This window comes from Malus domestica, chromosome 17 (genome assembly GCF_042453785.1).
Source record: "Malus domestica chromosome 17, GDT2T_hap1".
Classification (NCBI taxonomy): domain Eukaryota; kingdom Viridiplantae; phylum Streptophyta; class Magnoliopsida; order Rosales; family Rosaceae; genus Malus; species Malus domestica.
The window spans coordinates 2,384,718-2,404,668 of NC_091677.1; the positions used below are offsets into that span (position 1 = coordinate 2,384,718).

The following is a 19,951-nucleotide window of genomic DNA, read 5'->3' on the forward strand; positions in this document are numbered from 1 at the left end:
CAAAATAAGCAAATAATAATTGCTTTTTAGAATCTACTTCGACTTCTTTTAAAACGATTAAAATGAATTTTTTAGAACTAGAAAAAAAAAACACTTTTGATGACGTCAGAAAGAAAACCTGATAATGCTTTTAAATCCTAAAAGTGCTTTTAAAGAAAAACATAGCACTTTTTTTTTCGTATTTGTGATAAAACACTTCTAGCATATAAGTGCTCCCTATAAACGGAATTGGATCCCATCCGGATCCACTTTATAGGGATCCTAGGGATTCCAACATCTTAGCCTAGGATCCTCACGTCTTAGTCATTCATCGTGTATCGTGCGATAATGAATCATTTGATTTTTTTTTATTTAAAATTAAACACAAATAATATTTGACAAAAACTAATCGTACGATGTACGATGAATGATTATAACGTAGAGATTTCTAGAATCTTCACAAAGTGAATCCGAAGAGGATTCTCTTCAACTAAAAACAATCCAAATTCCAAATCCCCACAAACCGACCGCAATGTATTATTTGGAATTTCAATGAAACGACAGCGTTCTGAATCTAACCGCGGTAATTAACTGACTGACCAGGGTCCAGGGGAGAGAAAAGGGCAATACTAATAAAAGTCGCGGCTTTGCTTCCGTTGCCTCCTCCTCTCATTTGATCCTTCCTCGTTCCTCCAGGTCTCTCTCTCTCTCTCTCTCTCTCTCTCTCTCTCTCTCTAGAATTTCTTCGTCCTAAATTCGAATTCTTCGTTACCAGATTTGAATCGTAGATCTACAGTTGCACGATCGATCTTTGATCTCCATGTAAATTGAAACCCCTTTTGGTTATTTTTCAATTCAACAAACGGATCTGATTGAATTTTGCATGCGATATGATTCGTATGATTGAAATTTTGGATTGATTTTTCTTGGTTTTATTGTAATTTGAAATCAAATTTGCTAATTTTGATTTAACTGTGGATGTGTGATTGGTTGTGTTTGGCAGCTGAATTCGATTGAAAAATGGGGCTTACGTTCACGAAGCTCTTCAGCCGGCTCTTTGCCAAGAAAGAGATGCGAATTCTGATGGTGGGTCTCGATGCGGCCGGTAAGACCACCATCTTGTACAAGCTCAAGCTCGGAGAAATCGTCACCACCATCCCCACCATTGGTAAGAGCTTCGATTCCCTAATATTATTGTTATAGTTCCGTAAGTTTCCATCTTTCATTTGAAACACTCCAATTTCGACCTGAATTTTAGATCAATTTCGCTTTTCGGGTTTAATTTGTTTTACGCTTATGAAGAATTGTATGATGGTTTTGGTTTCGTTGGTGCTTTTTCCTCCTCGTGATCTGGTGCGGTTAAGATGAGGATTGTTTCACTTCTCTGATGTCTTGTGGATAAAAGTTTCGTAATTTGCATTTTCATTTTCTGTACAAGAGTGGTTTTTTTTTTCCTTTTTTTGCAGGATTTAATGTGGAGACAGTAGAATACAAGAACATCAGCTTCACCGTCTGGGATGTCGGGGGTCAAGACAAAGTAATTTTCTGCCTTTTTGTATATCTGCGTGCACTTTTAATATGTTGTTGGTTGTGCAACAAGTTTTTTGGTCATTGTGGTTTTTCTTCTACCACGGGAGTGAGATCCCTGTAGGCGGATGCAAAAACATTTTATATGATCTCTTTTCATGGAATATATAGAGAATTGGAGGGTATATTTACTTCAATGTTTATCCGTGTCAAGCGAGGACATCTGTCTGAAGTTCTAATTATACATATCCAATGACTGATCGGGTTTCTTCCATTCGTAGATCCGACCATTGTGGAGGCACTACTTCCAGAACACACAAGGTCTTATCTTTGTGGTTGATAGCAATGACAGGGATCGAGTTGTTGAGGCAAGGGATGAATTACACAGGATGTTGAATGAGGTAGTTCTTGGCTCCCTTATATTTTCATTCTGCTTGTTTATGTTGCGATTTCTAATGTTCCTGTTGTAAATGGAGACGAGGAGGTTGTATGCCTTCTGAATTTTGTTGTGTTATTTAGTTTTCTTCTGTACTTAAATTTGTGGATTCGATTAAAGTTTCATTTAGTTTGATACATACTTTCCTGAGCTACATTTGTGAATTCCATTCTTTTAGTTATGATCCTTTTTGCCTTTATAAATTCTACTTCATTTGTACTAAGACAAAACTCTGGTTTTGTTCCTGTAAATGACTAGAACCTTGTTTAGGATACAACAATGGTACATATTGCTTATGTATACTTGGAACTAGGGTTTGAAGTTAAAATTTTTAATTGTTTTCAGGATGAACTAAGGGATGCTGTTCTGCTTGTATTTGCCAACAAACAAGATCTTCCTAATGCAATGAATGCCGCCGAGATAACTGATAAGCTTGGTCTTCATTCTCTCCGTCAACGTCACTGGTAAGTTATTGATATACGGTGGGAGTCTACTGATTAGTCTCTCTCTTGAGCTGGGAAAAACTTTCACCTTGATTTAAATACGGATGGTTCAACTTAAACGAATGAGTTCTTGAACATCAATGCTAAGATCTTGGGCAAAAGTTGAATACTGGATATAATTGTTGTTCTTTTTCCAGGTACATCCAGAGTACTTGTGCAACCTCTGGAGAGGGCTTGTACGAGGGGTTGGACTGGCTTTCCAACAACATTGCTAGCAAGGTAATAAATTCATTGTTTTGTTTAGAATATCATCTCATGGTATTATTTCTGGAATCTATTACGGTGAATCCCTCATAAAACATGACGGATTAGATTTTTTTTATTAGCAAGATACCATCCATATTTGAATTCTATATTTCTGACGGCCCCCTCTCTCGTTCTTTACAGGCATGAGAGAATTGAGGCCAAGGAGTTTGGTTGCTTGCCTTGGAGATTCTGGGGAAGGATAGTTTTCTTTATTTCGATGAATGTTGTAATAGCAGAATGTTTTGGAGAAACTCTCTCTGAATTCGTGTGTGTGTTTGCTACTCTAGCTATACTGTTTAGCTGTAAACGAAGTTTCTATGTCGTTACCTTTGTTTTGACACATGAGCCAAGGTTATATTTTATCGTGTTTGCTTCATTAATCTGTTTGATTTTTACGATGAATTGGATTCGATAACTTGTTAGATTCAAGGATAGTTGAAATAAAAGGGACCTTTGAATTTTGTCCAGGTTGATTTTGTTTGAGAACTAATTCATCTTCTATCTTCAACTCAGACAAAATTCGGAAATTCGGAAGTTCGTCTCTGTTTCGCCCTTCAACGTACCCCAATTGCACCTTTGGGTTTGAAACCCAACGTGGTATGTTGGCAAACCCAATTGTACTGTCACGGCCCACGGGGGTTCTTCTTCTACTTCTATATTACCAGTCTATGATATGATATCACAAAAAGAACATAAACTCAGAGACATCGAGGTTTTCTCTGCTGCCCAGAACATGCGCATGGCTTACGCATACTTGTTTTCATTTGAAAAATGGAAGGTCGAGATTTAATTAACTTAGTTGATACGTAAGCCATGTGCACGTGCCTCATGTGCTGCAGAGAAAAACTGTAGAGACATCTATATAAAGTTTAAACTAGAACTTGTAACTCAGTTGATTAAAAACATTCTTCCTTTCACCTGAAATCTTCAGTTCAAATCTCCTCCTCATCCCCTAATTTTGCTTGTATCAACAAAAAAAAAACAAAAAAAAACCTTCTAAACATACATATAATAGTATTATAATTACAAGTATCAGCATAATTTGATATTAAATTGATGATTATAGCGGAGATTGACAGATTGTCTCATTCCAATTTTATCGGATGTCCCCGAAAGGATGGAGATCCATGGACTCATAAGAAAAAAATATTTACATAATTCAATACTAATACAAATTCATAATGTTGAAACATAAGTGAAATTAAGTTGATAATCATAGCGGAGATGGACTCATGCTTACACACTTTTGAAACCCTTGTCAAAGCTTGTATGAAGTTCCCTTCCCTTACAAGGATGGGATTTTCTTCCCCATCTACAAACGTAGGGAGAAAATCCGTCTCCGAAGTCTTTGAAGCGTCTCCTCCTAACCGCGAGTGTTACTTTTTACGAACTTTAGTCGGGTTTTGAACTTCGGCCCACATGCCAGGAAAAACAAAACCAAAGCACTTGAACAAAACTAGGTGGCCATGGCACTTGAACAAAACTAAGTGGAAATTTAACAGATCAGATGAAGATCTTCAACTTTTTGGATTTTCAAACAAAGTGCAATCCGCATTTTGAGCTGAACGTATTATAAGGAAACAAATGTAGATGTCGGGGACGAGTTTGTTATAAGTCAAATGACCTAACTCAATATCTAACATCACACTAGAATTTCGACTTATTTGGATGCACAACATTAACACACTTGTTGACAAAAAAACTCTTTTAATAGAGGCTCACACTCATTGTATGTGACATCACCCTGTATTAGAGATAATTTGTGGCGGGGAGAGAAGCTTCAATTTCCACTCGTGAGATAGTAACGAAAAACATACGTACAGATGAACAGTTAAAAATACATAGCTAAATTATGAGATTTTAGACCCTTAAATTGGAGAGAGCCTTAATATTGTGTCCGTAATCTAAGCAAACCCTTATCTTTAATGTCCAGCACAAGATTTGGCCACGAAAGCGATCTTACTCGCACCATGTTAACACTCGATTGATATGTCACAAGTCATTACTCAGTTAGCATAAATGAAGAAAATTATGCTGTCATATAAACCTAATTAATTAGAAGAAGAAAAAGAATCTATGAAATCTCATCAAATCTTGTTGTAATACCTAATTATTTAATGGATAGTGTTCAGATTTGCAAATGGAGAAGCACCAGCTAATCCGTAATGTGAGTTTGTCTTTGTTCCTTTTATGGGGGAGGACAGCTTGCAGATTAATATCTATGATTTCAGCCACAAAATAAAAAAGGATCAGTTTTCTTGGTAGTGGTTATCGAATTCTCCATATCTCGCAGTCTAGAGTTAACAAAGATCAAGTTTGTACCGTTCAAGAGAGAGAAAGAGATTCGGACACCTAGTTTATGTGAGGTAAACCAGTAGAATAGGTTGATGGGGACTAAAGAATTTAAAATAAGTGGTCCGAATTACTCAATTTGTCGACTCCAGTCTGCGAGACGATCTCTATTGGTGATTATCTAGATTTCATTCTTTTGAATTCCGTGGCAAATTTCGTGGCCACAAACTGTGATTGTTTAGCTGTGATCACATGTTGTGCCCTAAATCAAGGGATCATGGTAGTGCTCATACAACTTCCTAGCCACGAATCCCTCATCCTCTTTTCTTTGAGCACTTGATTCTGGCCAAACTTTCTCTAATTCAGAAACAAAAGCATGCGTTCGTGGATCACTCAACCCTAATTCCCACAACTATGGATGCATATAGACACAATTTGCTTATCCAATTAATATGTACATGTATGTACGTATATAATATCGTATTTTTTAAACGGTGCAATCTGTATAAAAAGTTTATCTTTCGATGAAATTTAGTACATTCATGAGCAATGCAATAGTTGGTCAATGTGATATCATAATGTGCGACAGTTGAAAACCGTTAATTAATATGAATCTTACGTAAGTGTCTGCCTAAAAAAAAAGACTATAAGTGTCTTGGGTTGTAGTGGGTTACTTAACATCGTCGTTTTCTTAAGCTTGAGCTAATTTAGACCCACAACTCACGACAATATGGGTTTCTAAAACGAGTATACTTCCAAATGACTTTTGCACGAAGTGTCAAATTATGAGTACATATTTGTAAGGTTACTGTGGAGTTGTGGGGAGAGGACTTTCTTATGAGTGGCTAATACGGCATTGGTTAGGTACTTAACTTAGATTCATTAATTAGTCACTTTCTTTGCTTGATAAATGCCAACGTGTCCTCTCATAACTTTGTACGAATCGAAATTAGCACATACGGATCGAACAAACGTAGAGCTCGTTTAGAACTGTTTTTAAATTTGTTGAAAGCATGTTTTGTGGAAATATTTTTTAAACCAATCTTTAGTAAACACTTGAAGTGTTTTTGGAACCTAGAAACATTTTTTCTTCTTCTAAAAATGCTTTGTTATTTTAAAAGCGTTTCCAAACAAGTTCGTAGTTGATAATAATTTGATTTCCTTGCACTAACAACAAAATATTTCAAACAAGATGACAAACACAAAAAATAAAAAAAAAAAAAAATTTGATTGCATGTGTATATTTTGAGTTTATATGTATTTCTTCTTAGGATTTTTATGTGATTATAACAATATGTTAAGCACTTTCGACGTTTGCTTAATTATGAACTTTTAATAGGTAGGATTTAAAGGGTACTATCCACACACTTATATTTATTTTTCACACACTTTTTTCAATGTTCGATCGACAGATCAAATGAATTGAAGAAGATCAATGGACCAAAATTAACAAGGATGAGCGGAAGGTAAAAAACGGTACTGCTATTACTATTTAAAAAGAAAAATAAATTTAGAAAAATCAACCAAAGACTATTGTTGGATGGATAATCTATCTGTATGCAGGTCATTTGCAGCTTAGAAGAAGATCCAGCAGAAAATAGGACGGTCCGAAGATTTAGTAGTCCCTAGGTCATATCCAAAAATGGGGCACTCTTTATACTCACACCTAAATACTTACTCAATCGTCACTTAATACTACATTTTAGTAGTATTCCTCTTCACTTGTAAATGAGAGGTCTATTGTTTGATTCTCGCCAAAGGCGAATTTGAACCACATTATTGCTAACCCATTATGAGCCTAAGCAAACCCATCTACCTTAGTGTAGATAATATTGTTTGTTAAAAAAAAAAAAAAAATTCTTACTCGATTTTTTTTATTGAAGCAGGATTAACAAATTTTTTTATTAAACTTGTTTATACCATATTTAGGGCCTCCGTATTTAGATCTCGTACAAATACTCGGGGGACTTAAATGTAATTATGTGATAAAGGAAGGGGCAAATATGTAATAAGTGAGGATCCCTTATTATATAAAAGGACTCCTCACCCTCACAATTAGAGGAGGCCATTTCTGAAGCATTCTCACCCCTCTCACATCTCCTCTCATTACAGAGGTTATCTCTCTCCATCAGATAAATACATAATCAGTGTGAACGTAGCCCAAACCTTAGGGTGAACCACGATACATCTTGTGTTATTTACTTTACTTGCAGATTCACGATCGGATTTACGTTGTTCCAAGACCTCCGGTTTTGTGCATCAACATTTGGCGCCGTTTGTGGGAAGTGGTGCCTTTTCGATTTTTGAACCAACGACCATGTTGCCCTTTCTTTTATAAGGGCACCAATTGTGTGCAAGAAGTACATTCAGAGAGTTATTGCTTGTAGGAATTTTCCCTTTACTTCAGAGATTTATTGCACCTCATTTCTCCTTCATCATTTCTGAGAATGTCTGGCCCATCCGACCATCGTTTTGACTTGAACTTTGGTAAAGAGGCAGCCATGCCTTCTCAAGACAACATATGACGCTTATCCTTCTTATCCCCTACTGGTCTTATTACCGTTGGGGACTCCTACTATAGGGTTTGTATCGCATTTGACCAAGTCCGAAACTACAAGTAAGCTTCAAGTGAAATTGATACATTTCCTTGTGCATCTTCATCGGTTAAAGATACCACCCCTGGATGGAGGAAAAGTACTTCCAGAGAAGATGCCACATTTACATATGAGACAGATAAGACAAGTGAAAATGATACCACACTTCGGTACTTAGAAGTTTCGTGATTACTCAATAGCTTGGATATTGCAAGTCCCCAACCAAGGAGCTTCTCTCACTCGGGAACTTAGGGGAGCGCTGTTTGTACCATACTTGACCAATCCCGAAACTACTGAGCACCGGTCAACATTATACCGTCAATGACCCATAAGAGTTTCCCTCAAACCAGGAGGCCAATCACAGCGCGACATGTGTTGACATCAGAAGCCAATCATAGCGTGACACGTGTCAACATCAGAAGTCAATCACAACACGACACGTGTCAATGTCAGAATGAAACTAGAAACTCTCTTCTATAAATAGAGATCATTCTCTCACAATATTCCTAATGTCATTTGTACTAAATCATTCACTTGTACTCACTAAAGGAGAGCTTGAACCTATGTACTTGTGTAAACCCTTCACAATTAATGAGAACTCCTCTACTTCGTGGACGTAGCCAATCTGGGTAAACCACATATATCTTGTGTTTACTTCCTTATCTCTATCCATTTACATACTTATCCATACTAGTGACCGGGGCAATCTAGCGAATGTCACAAACTTAACACTTTCTGTTTGTACCAAAGTCCTCACTGATTTTGTGCATCAACAAAACTTAAGAGAAAAAGACGCAAAAAATAAAGATTTTATAAAGACTAACATCATCTCTACCTCTCTCTTAGATACTAAAAATTAAGAATTTTGTTTGAATGAAGAAAAACTATATTATTTATTTATTTATTAAGAAAGAAAGTGTGAAACGGTTTAGGGTTCTGCTGTCTTTACCTTTAATCTGACCCTAGGAAAAGCACTACTAGAAACTCAGGAGTATGACTCTCTTCCCTCGTAATTAATCCCTTCTTCTTCCTTCTCCTCGTCTCTCACTCGTTTTTATAATTTTCTCACTATAGGAAAGTCAACACAAGACGTTGACTTGATTTAATTATGATACAGCTCAAATAAGGGGAAGAAAAAATGTAAAAGAGGGGAATTTTGAGAGGCAAAAATCGTACTCCATAAACTCAAGGGCGCAAACCCTAGCAATAGCCATTAGAAAGGGGAAGATATTTTTGTGGATCTCGAAAGCGCAAAAATAACCACAAATTTTAATTATTATTTTTCTGCGCAGATTTTAATTATTTTGGATTCATATATTTTTGTATATTTTTATTTGTGCATGCAAATTGGAGAAACAGAAGTTGAATACTCAAAGCAACAGATCGTGTCGTAAGCTTCTGGCTTTCTCAGAGAATTTCCAACTGTGCAACACATGCATGCGTTATCCACACGGTAATATACGTACGTACTAGATATATAATTTTTTCGTGCCATTTAACGCAGTAATCAAATTGATTAGAGTGTAAAAACATTACAATTTGCATATGACGAACAAACTTTCTTTTAACAATTATACGTGTGTGTGTATATTAATTGATGCTGATACGTATAACTTCAAATGTTTTAGAAATTGTCAATGATATATACTCTCAATTTTACGCATATTATGCATGAGTTTATTAACATGTTAAAGATAAAATGCACAAAGAGATAAAATATAACCAGTCGCTAAAGTTTTTTTGGTGACAACCTTCAAACGATTTTTCATTGCTAAAGAGGTTGTTCATATTTTTAACGACTGTTTCTAGATAATTATTTTGTCTAACAGTTTATTTTATTTGGAAGAAAAATGTAAAAGATAAAATAGGGGCAACTTATATGGTTATCTAGCTGGTAGGCTATGAAAAATAGTAAATTATTTTGTGTTTAATTTACTACATTGCTCATAGCTTTTACTTTGGTTATTTTTCTTTAGTTTGTTGATAAGGTTAATTTGACCCATAAATTTTGTTTTGATTATTTTCTTTAGTGTGTTGATAAGGTTAATTTGATTTTTTTTCACCATCTTTTGATTGACAAAAATAATTATATTCATAGGTGGTTTGTATCACCTCTCTAATAGAAGTAAGACCCATCAATACATGTGGGGTCTCATCTCTATTAGAGAGGTTGCACAAATATGGTATGAAAAATGTGGTTTGAGTAACATTTTTACGTATAAACACTTCAACCTAATGCAACAATGGAAAGGATAATGTGAGAATATATGTGAGAGTAAAGTCTCACATTGGTGAGGGACCAAACCATGTAAGGACTTATAAAGAGTTGGGCTACTCCCATATTGTCAATTGCTTTATGAAGAAAGTAATCCTCATATTCCCAATTGATTTTATGAAAAATGTTGATGTTGTACCATAAAACCAATCGGTAATATGGAGAGCAGCTCAACTCCTTATAAGCTCTTGCATACTTGGTCCCCCACCGATGTGAGATTTTGTTCTTATATTCTCACACACCACTCACGTGTAGGGAATTTTCTAGCCTAACACGTGGACAACAAAGTTGGGTAACGTGGAGAAAGTGAGGTCATTTGGCATTACACATGGGCCAACCTGGCTCTGATACCAGAAGAAAGTTGAGGTTCCATCAGAAAACCAATTAGCAATATGAGGAGTAACCTAACAAAGCCCTTGCATGGTTTGGTCCCTCACTAATGTAGAACTTTGTTCTCACATTCTCATACGTCCCCTCACGTGTGACGAATTTTCTAGCCTAACACTGATGTAGGACTTTGTGATTGCGGACTATGAGTCTCTGAACATCCAATGCTTAGTTTTCGAACACTCATTCGATGCCCGCAATCGAACCATACTCTATATGTGTATATTAATTTTTACATAAACAACATACATATATGTAGTCCTTTCAATTTAATTTTTTTCTGAAAAAATATCTCTATTAGCTAACTTACGCACATGCATGTTTCTGGTTTCAATTTTCGACAAAAAAATTTTGGTTCAAGATATCTTTTAACATTATGCTTACGTAGGAGGGTACGTATTTGTATATGTTCGCTGATATACATATAAAATTTTATATACAGATTTTATTCTACACAAAGCCCAACCAATTAAAAGTCATGCATGCAGATAAGTATGTATCATGGATAACAATATGCATGCTTAAATATACTAATTAAACGAGTTAAGGTTAAATGCTCTCTACTAATGCTGTTTAACTACAGTAATATTGCTGGGAAAAAATATATGGTCTCCCTCTATAAAAACCCTAGCTACCCATTATCTCTGATTATCTTGCCTAACTGCCTATCTCTCTCTCTCCCTCTCTCCCTCTCTGCCTCTCTCTCTCTCTCTCTCTCTCTCCCTCTCTCTCTCTCTCTCTCTCTCTCTCCAGAAACGCACAAACACAAAAACAAAATGGATAAAAAACCATGCAATAGTTCATCCCAGGATGTTGAAGTGAGAAAAGGGCCATGGACCATGGAAGAAGATTTGATTCTCATCAACTATATTGCAAATCATGGTGAAGGTGTATGGAACTCCCTAGCCAAATCTGCTGGTAATTAACATGTTTGATCCCTTTATGTATATTTCAAACCCTAGCTAGAACGTACAATTTCCTATTTTAGAACTACATGTCCACATATTATAAAGATGTCACTAGCTAGGTGTATATTATGTTACTAGGTCTCAAACGTACTGGGAAGAGCTGCCGGCTCCGGTGGCTGAATTATCTGCGGCCTGATGTTCGGAGAGGCAACATCACACCTGAGGAACAACTTCTGATTATGGAACTGCATGCAAAGTGGGGTAACAGGTGATCATCACTTGCTAGTTTTATTCATAGAATCTAAATATACATATAAAATATTAATGTAAGTACATTATAAGTATGCTGATAATTTAACGACAAGGACATATACATATGATTTGATAAGTTGCGAGTCTTATGACCGACTATTCTACTTCTCCTCGTCATCTTTTTAATTTGGAGGACCAAGTAGGTTTTCTTCGTTTTAATTCATAGGGCTTTGACCACTCTCTCTGTCTCTGTTCCTTTTTTGTTCTTTTCGGTTGCAATATTAGAGGGTTTCGAATCCTAGATGTAACCTACTACTCTCTTCACCAAACATTGTCCCTCTCTCATGTGTTATAAGATATATATATATATAGATATATATATATATATATATATATTTATATATGGGTTGCTGGAGGCTTTTTACAAATCATTGCAGTGGACGTATCCTCCAACTAGTGTAAATATATATCAGCTGATTGTTAGATATATGTCAAGGGCAATATCAAACATGGCTTACAATCCGTTTTAATTCTCCATGATAATTTTAGATATCTCCAGGCTAGCTAATAAACTGAGAAGGAAAAGTAATTGATCATATTTTCTCTTATTATTGGTGTACCGTCTTCAACATGTCTTTGATTGAGTGGGTTTCCATGTATTGGAACCCGAATTCTTATATATGTATGCATTTGGAAAATACTTTAAAACCCGAATTTCTTTTTTAAAAATAAAAATGGAGAGTCTAATTCTCTTGTATTGGATGGACCCATGAAATTGTGGGGGTAAACCATGTAAAAATAAATAAGTTTTTTCTTAAAATAAAAAAATTCCCCTCTTGTGACTTGTTCAATATCGAGACGAATTGACATGAAAAAATCATTGAGGTGAAATGACAAAAAAAAAATTAAATAAATCTCGATAACCCATTTGGGATTTAACCCCCTGCTGAGGATAGATGACGTGATGAGTAGTGTACAAGTAGGCCAGAGATTCAGAGTTCAAAACTTTTGTGACAAAAAAAAATTTGCATCGAGATGAATTGTTTTGATAATGAAAAGACGAACGAGCTGTTAAACTTGGTAATAAAGTTAAAAATAATTAGAATGTTCTTCTGTATTATGAATAAATCTAAATCATTATATGATAAAGTCCAAAGATTTGGAAACTGTTTGTGTATGTGGAAAGAAAAGTGGATTAGGATTCTCTCTCATCCAATTCTCATTCCCTTTCATCCCCTCTTCTCACACTTTTCCCTGTCTTTTTCTCTCTATAAAAAATTCAACACAAGATGTTGACATAGCTTAATCGTAAACCTACAAGTATGAGGGAAGAGAAAGGGGGGGAGGGGAGAGAATTAGAAGGGGAGAGAATCATATACTCCAAGAAAAATACCTTAAACTAGAGATGTGGTGGTGGACTTGACTTGTGATACATTGAAAGGAATGCAGTTTGGTGAACTCGAACCAAAAAATTATTTGGAGCAATAAAAACCTTCCATTTATAGGTAAACCCCAGTCAGTTTCTCACATGCCAACCCTAGTTACCTAGCTTTCATTCTGAAGAAGACGACAAAACTTTTGCTTTGCTTGAAGCGGACGTGAACCATACTGTTTTGGCCGCTTAGGGCAACCGCTGGGCCTCCCACCCTTTATATTTCTGATCGTACTACTAATATGCATGGAGGCAGCGCTCGCAACAATAGCTTTCTGCTAAGAAATTAATCATAATTGGACAGCTAGTCAAAGAGTTAAAAATCTCAAATAATAGTTACTAATTCTAGAAGCATGGCTAGGTAGGACAGTAAATTATAGTTATACTAAAATAGTGATTAGATATATATATATATATTTGTATATCGATCAATATATGTTAACCTACGCTAAACGGAATAATACTGTGTGGAAGAATTTTTCTCCTACATTTGGCCCAGTTTTCTGCCAAATGAGAATATTTTTTTTTTTCGACCCCTTCGCCTGATTATGGATAAAAGTATATATTTATGGACCAAAGGGAACCTTATATTTATATATATGTATATATAAGTATATAAGTATGATATTATCCATAAGAAAGAATAATGGGATTAGATGATGATTATATCATTAAGAATACCTTATATACAAAGATTCTGAGCTTTCCCTTTGAAGATCGAAGGAACTGGAGGAGTTTGCAAGATCTGTGTGTGTGTGTGTGTGTGTATAATATATGCATATACACGTACGGAAAGTAAATGATTCTGTGTTTTTCTAGATGACGAAGTTTTTGTGTATCTTGGTCTGCCTTATATATAAATAAAAGGAGTCCAGTAGGGACTTGTAGGACTTTCATTCTCACCCATAGAACATGCATGACTTGGAATTTTTACCAATACTTAACTGCAGAGAAGTATTCTTTTAAGTACTCTGTGTGTGTGTGTGTGTGTGTATATATATCTACACAAAACACCAAGTTGCAGGTAATAATTTAGGGTTAGGGTTTATTGCATTAATTGATTATGTTTATAGCAGCTTTTTTCATGTTGTTCTAGTGAGCGTTCTTTCTAATAGGAGATTTAAGCTTAATTAAGACAGCTTTTTCCTTCTGGGATTGTTTAGTTAGCAACTACTATAGCAGTACAAGTACTTGTCCAATCATTTATTGGGGTAGCTAGCTTTAACTTTGGCACGTTGTAATATTTATCTTTGACAGTTTATTGCAATATTCAGGTGGTCGAAAATCGCAAAACATCTACCGGGACGGACCGATAACGAAATCAAGAACTATTGGAGGACTAGAATTCAAAAACATATTAAGCAAGCTGAGAATATAACACCAGGACAAAGCTCTGAGGTGAATGATCAAGCTAGCACAAGTCAAGTGTCCATCTCTAACACTGTGGACACGATGGATATTTCCCACTCCGCACCAACATACCAAGCAAATATGGATGCTTATCCTCCTCCGTTACCTGCTGATCAATCTAATGAAAGCTATTGGAGCATGGAGGATCTCTGGTCTCTGCAATTGCTAAATGGAGAGTAATTAAACAACCGATTTCATATATTATATATGATCCAAATTCTTAATTTGGATCATTAATTATTAGGTTTGTCCATATGAAAACTTAGTATATATATTCATATATATGTTTTTTTTCTTAAATATGTATACTATATATAAAATATAATATATGGTTTTTATATATACGTAATTCTAATAAGTTTGTAATTGGAAATTAATCTTTTCCATTTCCTCTTCTCTACATGGCATAAACGAGAGTACTGGGAATATATATATATATATATGTACCTTATTCTCGTTTTAAAAAAAAAATGGCAATAGCCATTTAACACAAGTTGCACGGAATGAGGTGGAAAAAGAGTATATCGGTGGCTAAATGAGGGAATAAAAGTTGTATATCAGAAGCTAATAGGTTACTAGCCACTGAGATCTTTTACTCGTCTTATCATGTGCAACTAATGTTAGTGATTAGTATCAGAGATTTTCTAGTCTACGAACTGAAAACTGTATTGATGATAGAGACTTGTAAACTTGTATTTATTATTCTTATTTACTAATAAGCTTTATTATTTAGTTGAGTTGATCACACGGCTTTTACTTAGGCTGAGTTTGCACATGAAAATTGGAAGTGGTGATGAGATGACAATGAAGATTCGAAGAAAGAAAGGATGAAGATACGTACGTACACATATAGCCATGATACGATTGATACAGCAAAAGAACCGCTGGGAAATCGACACGTGGAAAGCTAATATAACTACTCTTGTCAGATTCCGTCCCAGCTTTCCAAAGTTGTGCATGGCCATGCAAAACTGATGTTCGACGTGAGCCTAACTTGCACCCATGGCCACTGCAAGCAAGTTTTCACATGCCCCTTATTAATTTCCATATTTTCCCTACAAATACTTCTAATTTCTTAAATATTTATGGTATCTACCAGTCCAACGTGCTACCACATGGCAATTCTCATCCACATATATTTTATAATTAATATATAGTAATTAATCTGTTTTTTTTTTGTTTTTTTTTTGTTGAAGAAATACAAATTACGTAAACTGTTTGAAATATTAGTATATATAGTCTTGAATCTTGATTCATAGTTTGCTTTCTTTATATATAATTCTGTTCAAGATCTAAATCAATAATCTGGTTTCTTTAGTTTTTTTTGGGTCAACATGGTTAGGTTTCATCATTATGAATTATTATCAAATTTTAAATATTTTCATGTTGATTTTAATTAAGGAACTATAAGCATGTACATATATGTTCTATTCTTTTTTGGATATTTTGGTAGCTTTATATGATTAGTCGACATGCTTCTTCAGGGGAGATCGTATTAGTACGACATTAGTTTAATCCATTCTTTAATTAACAAATTTTGAGTTTTGTGCCTTTCTGAAACCGTATTAGTGCGATATTAGTTCAATCCATTCTTTAATTAACAGATTTTTTGTTGCGTGCCCTTCAATAACAGTTCAGTGATTTTATGTTGTGTGCCTTTCAAAGAAATATCTCAGAAAAGAACCTCAAGGGTCCATTCCTTCGACTTTGCGTTGCCGAATATGGCAAATATAATCGAGGACATATCTTTGGTTATCGCAAAAGGTCATAGGAAAAAGAACTTCATCTCTCAGCCATTCATTTTTATCATCACATGTTTTATTTGCGCAATTAAAATTGGTTGCAAAGCACAAAAAATAAAGATCACGTGGAAGATGGGAAAACTTCACATGTTGGGTCGGCCATGAATGTAGAAAAAATTAACATGGGTGATTGGTTTCATGTTGAAAACAAAATATCCTTGCTAGCTTAGTCCATGAAATCATAATGTAGTTTTTGTTAATTAATTAACTAATGGGCCTTTTTGGGGTTCACTATAACTTCTCCAATCCAAAAAAGGTTTCAACTAAAGTGCTATTTGATTATCGATGGCCTGCAAAGGGGTCATGGTTCTGAAATTAGTGTATAAATTAATGGATTTGGATGTTGATGAGCCCAAAAACTAGCCTACATATTTCTGATTTGTGAATTATGAAGTAATGAAGTTGTCATGACACTCCAGAATATGTTGTTCAAGTGCAATTCTCCCTAAATTTTGTAAACTAGTACGTAATTTGATATTTTTAGAGAGCCAATAACAGTTCTAATGTGAAATAATTGAAAGTTAATGGTGGCCGACAATATTTGTGAATTTTGGAGCAATGAATATAGAACTATAAAACATGTCATGATGCACTCGTTCCAGTGCAGTTTCTCACTAAATTTTCTAAAGACAATGTGTAATCTGACATTTTTAGAGCTCCAATAGCAGCTCGAATGTGAAATGGTTTAACGAAAATCAATGGTGCTGACAACGGATAAAGATGCATGTATTAGAAAAGTATGTGATTCCTTGATGAACACTAGTGAACATGTGAGGGAGGGATTATGAAGTTGCAAAGCCCAAAATAGACTACAATTTTGTGATTTGTGGAGTGATTAAGTTGTTATGGTACTAAGAAAAATTGCTGTAAAGCACACGTTCAAGTGAAATTTCTTTCTAAATTTTGATATGACAAAGTGTAATATGATATTTTTGAAGTTTTAACGAGAATTTTAGTGTTAAATAGTAATGAAAGTTAGTGGTGCCGACAACGAATATGGATATCATTATTTAAAAAGTTATGTGATTCCATGATGATCACTCGTGAACATGTGAGGGATGGATGATGACAAATCGTATGAAATTGGATGAAAGTGAAAGTACTTGTTCATCAAGGAAAGAAGGTCGGCATTGAATACGTAATGAAAATTTGTGCAACCGGGATGTTGCCCCGATTGGAGGTTAACTTTCGTTTTCTATTAATTTCATATGCAACAACCAATCCTCCTAATTTATTTCTTATATCACGTACAAGGAAATATTGGACTACCGACATCTTTAAAACGTTATATTGTCAGATTATTAATCTGAACTATGATCATTAAGATTGGTCTGAAACTTTGTCTTGCCAAATAATTTTTAAAACATTATTTGTCAAATTATTAATCTTAACTATGAGCATTAAGATTGGTCTGAAACTTTATCTTGACAAATAATTTTAAAACAATAGATTGTCGGATTATTAATCTGAACTATGACCATTCAGATTGGTCTGAAACTTTGTCTTGCCAAATAAATTGCCGATTCAAAATCTAAATCGTGAAGTTGTGAACAAATACAATATTGCCTTAATTCACAGTCTTGCAACATTATAAATCACATATTTATTGTAAAGAAATAGGTTCACATAAGTGATCATGTTAACCATTTTAGTGATAGTTAATAAATTTAATACCTTCTTGTTACCGTCGAATAACTTTATCAACTTGACTTTGATAAATCTATATTGGATTAAACCATCATGATTAATAAAAATAAAAAAAAGACTGATGTAAGGAAAGATTGAAGACATAGGTTATTCTTTTTTCATATTTCATATTGTAAAATCAGTAATTAAAACTTATTCCAAACACGTTTACCAAGGCAATTGGACACCAACTAGAGGACTCATTAAAAACATGACCCATGCTTGAAAGACTTGTCGAACTAGTACAGTTCCATTGTTTTCCGTCCCATCCCGCGTATCAAATACACTTGAGTGGAAAGACTTGTCTAATTTTTTTTTAAAAATGATATTCATCCACTTTTTTTTTCTCACTTTTTACAGACGCTTATTATTTTTTTCCTTTTAATTTTTTTATTATTTATATTTCTTTCGATTGGAAGACATGAAATAAACAAGAGAAAAATAAGGTGTTAAATTCAAAAAACAAATAATGTGTTAAAATTAGGCTTTTTTTTATTAGCACCCCACATTAAAATTTAATATTAAATGACTTATTTATCCCACTATGCAATGACAATTTTGACCTTATTAGGTTTTTAAAAAATAAAATAAAAATCTCTAAATACACCCCAAATCACTAAACCCTATTATTTATCTTCTCAACTATCAAAACCCTCCCACCCTCCATTGTTGAACAAAACTCTAACCAATGAAACTACAAACACGTTGATTGAGAAAAATTGCTTTTGACGAATGGGTTGAGTGATGCAGGTGAAGCTTTGTTTTAGGACCATCTTGGAGAAGTATTGTTTGTTGAGCTGCCAGAAAATGGTCACTCAGTATCTCAAGGGGGCAGCTTTGGATTGCCTTTCCAGAATGTTGAGGAGGTCATTGAAATTAAACTATGTGAAACATTATTTGATAATTTTGGCATATGAATTTGAATTGGTATTTTGATTTTTTTTCACAACTTTTGGAACGACGAGATGGGACTACCAAGTCCAGAGGTCGGATGGTCATCTAAGGTGCTGTTAGTCTTGCTCTCCAAATGACTCTCATGAATGTGAACCTTGATCAAAGATACAAAATATTTGAGCATATTTGAGCAGATAGTTTTTCTGGTAAAGGTTTCCACCTATTTTACTTTATAGATACACTTAACAGTCTTTATAAAGCATTGATTTTTATAGAGTCGGTTGAGATGAAACCTATTCTGAAACAACTTCTTTTGAAGGTTCTTTGAAATTTCTACAGGTATTTTTGGAAAAAAGAGTGATATGTCAGCATAGTCATGGTATATGACAATGATAATTTGAAGAACCATTTTAAGTATTTTGGTAATCAGCATACTTAAATTTGAATGTGATATATCCGTTTAGTTTTTTGTACACAATGACAATACTCAAGTATAATTTACATCATATATCTTTTGAAGTACATGAAACTATGAAGAAAAAACCCTAATTAATCTGATTATGGGGGTTTTGTTTTATATTAAGATATTGCAGCAGAAGGCAGACTTTGAAGAGTTTACGCTGCACAGAAAGATGATGAAATGCTACCCATTGAATCCATCGTTGCTCCACTGGAGGCGAAGCTTAAGCTTGCTGCAGGAGGTATACTTTTGTTCTGCAATATGACCCCTTTAATTTGTTTGTACATGGGAGGTATAGAGTGTTCAATGTGTATTTGGTTTCCATATTGTTTATGGATCTATCGACTCATTTATTACATGAATCAATAATTGTAATGAGTTAATTTTTTTTTACATGAGCACAATCAAGTTGTTTACACCTGAACTCATGATAAAATTTATGGACCTGCCATTATGTACACATATGAATCTGCTAATAGTGTTCAGTTTTTTACTTAGTCTTTTCTTTTTATTAATTTGTGGATCAATTTTAGTTGCTAATCATTGTTGGAAAGGTTAATTAGTCCCATTACTTAAAATGGGTGTGCTAAATTGTGGTTACGATTTTAAACTCGCAGCAGAGCGCGGGTTTCTTTGCTAGTTTATCCTAAAACTATACTCGAGCTCCACCTTATTTGGAATCTCAAATGCCTTCTCAATTTGATTTCATCATAAACCGAAACTTGCATTGTGAATCACAACTTTTCAACCTTGTACAGCAAGCACAATCTCTGAGACCGAGTGAAAAAAGCACTTCTTGTGGAGGAATATAAGGAGTATATTGAGAAATGTGGGGTGTATGTACAAAATATAAGGTGTATATTGAGAA

The 19,951-nt window shown here is 34.6% G+C and overlaps 2 protein-coding genes and 2 long non-coding RNA genes across 7 annotated transcripts; 3 read left to right on the top strand and 1 right to left on the bottom strand.

Moving 5' to 3' along the window:
* Nucleotides 1-517: 517 nt before the first annotated feature.
* LOC103404322 (ADP-ribosylation factor 1) lies at nt 518-3,071 on the top strand. 2 transcript variants are annotated; one of them, XM_070817505.1, is made up of 8 exons: nt 613-675; nt 755-801; nt 983-1,147; nt 1,446-1,516; nt 1,788-1,907; nt 2,288-2,406; nt 2,583-2,664; nt 2,833-3,071. In XM_070817505.1, exons 3-8 carry the CDS (start codon nt 1,000-1,002, stop codon nt 2,836-2,838), a joined length of 546 nt encoding a protein of 181 aa, XP_070673606.1. In that variant the 5' UTR covers nt 613-675; nt 755-801; nt 983-999; the 3' UTR covers nt 2,839-3,071. The 2 variants fall into 2 exon arrangements, with proteins under 2 accessions (XP_008341441.1, XP_070673606.1); XM_008343219.4 differs by lacking the exon at nt 755-801 and having other exon boundaries at nt 518-675.
* Nucleotides 3,072-3,721: 650 nt separating this feature from the next.
* Nucleotides 3,722-14,106, bottom strand: LOC103404320 (uncharacterized). The gene is made up of 3 exons (XR_011578299.1): nt 13,513-14,106; nt 12,945-13,106; nt 3,722-11,392 (listed from the first exon to the last, which is right to left on the bottom strand). It is a non-coding gene; the product is annotated as an uncharacterized lncRNA (long non-coding RNA).
* On the top strand, nt 11,016-15,473 carry LOC103404321 (MYB-like transcription factor EOBII). Of its 3 annotated transcripts, none has more exons than XR_011578298.1 (4): nt 11,016-11,157; nt 11,286-11,415; nt 14,106-14,485; nt 14,975-15,473. XR_011578298.1 is itself a non-coding variant. In XM_008343218.4 (3 exons), exons 1-3 carry the CDS (start codon nt 11,016-11,018, stop codon nt 14,419-14,421), a joined length of 588 nt encoding a protein of 195 aa, XP_008341440.1. In that variant the 3' UTR covers nt 14,422-14,973. The 3 variants fall into 3 exon arrangements, 1 of the variants encoding a protein (XP_008341440.1); XR_524308.4 differs by having other exon boundaries at nt 15,003-15,473; XM_008343218.4 differs by lacking the exon at nt 14,975-15,473 and having other exon boundaries at nt 14,106-14,973.
* A 3,500-nt stretch (nt 15,474-18,973) lies between these two features.
* On the top strand, nt 18,974-19,487 carry LOC139193723 (uncharacterized). The gene is made up of 2 exons (XR_011578170.1): nt 18,974-19,045; nt 19,208-19,487. It is a non-coding gene; the product is annotated as an uncharacterized lncRNA (long non-coding RNA).
* Nucleotides 19,488-19,951: the final 464 nt, after the last annotated feature.

Excerpts from the sequence above, each read along its gene's own strand:
- LOC103404322 (XM_008343219.4), top strand. The coding sequence starts at position 1,000 with ATGGGGCTTACGTTCACGAAGCTCTTCAGCCGGCTCTTTGCCAAGAAA. Across the intron at positions 1,517-1,787 it reads ATGTCGGGGGTCAAGACAAA|ATCCGACCATTGTGGAGGCA; the intron begins GTAATTTTCTGC and ends TTCCATTCGTAG. Across the intron at positions 1,908-2,287 it reads TACACAGGATGTTGAATGAG|GATGAACTAAGGGATGCTGT; the intron begins GTAGTTCTTGGC and ends AATTGTTTTCAG.
- LOC103404321 (XM_008343218.4), top strand. The coding sequence starts at position 11,016 with ATGGATAAAAAACCATGCAATAGTTCATCCCAGGATGTTGAAGTGAGA. Across the intron at positions 11,158-11,285 it reads CTCCCTAGCCAAATCTGCTG|GTCTCAAACGTACTGGGAAG; the intron begins GTAATTAACATG and ends TTATGTTACTAG. Across the intron at positions 11,416-14,105 it reads CATGCAAAGTGGGGTAACAG|GTGGTCGAAAATCGCAAAAC; the intron begins GTGATCATCACT and ends TGCAATATTCAG.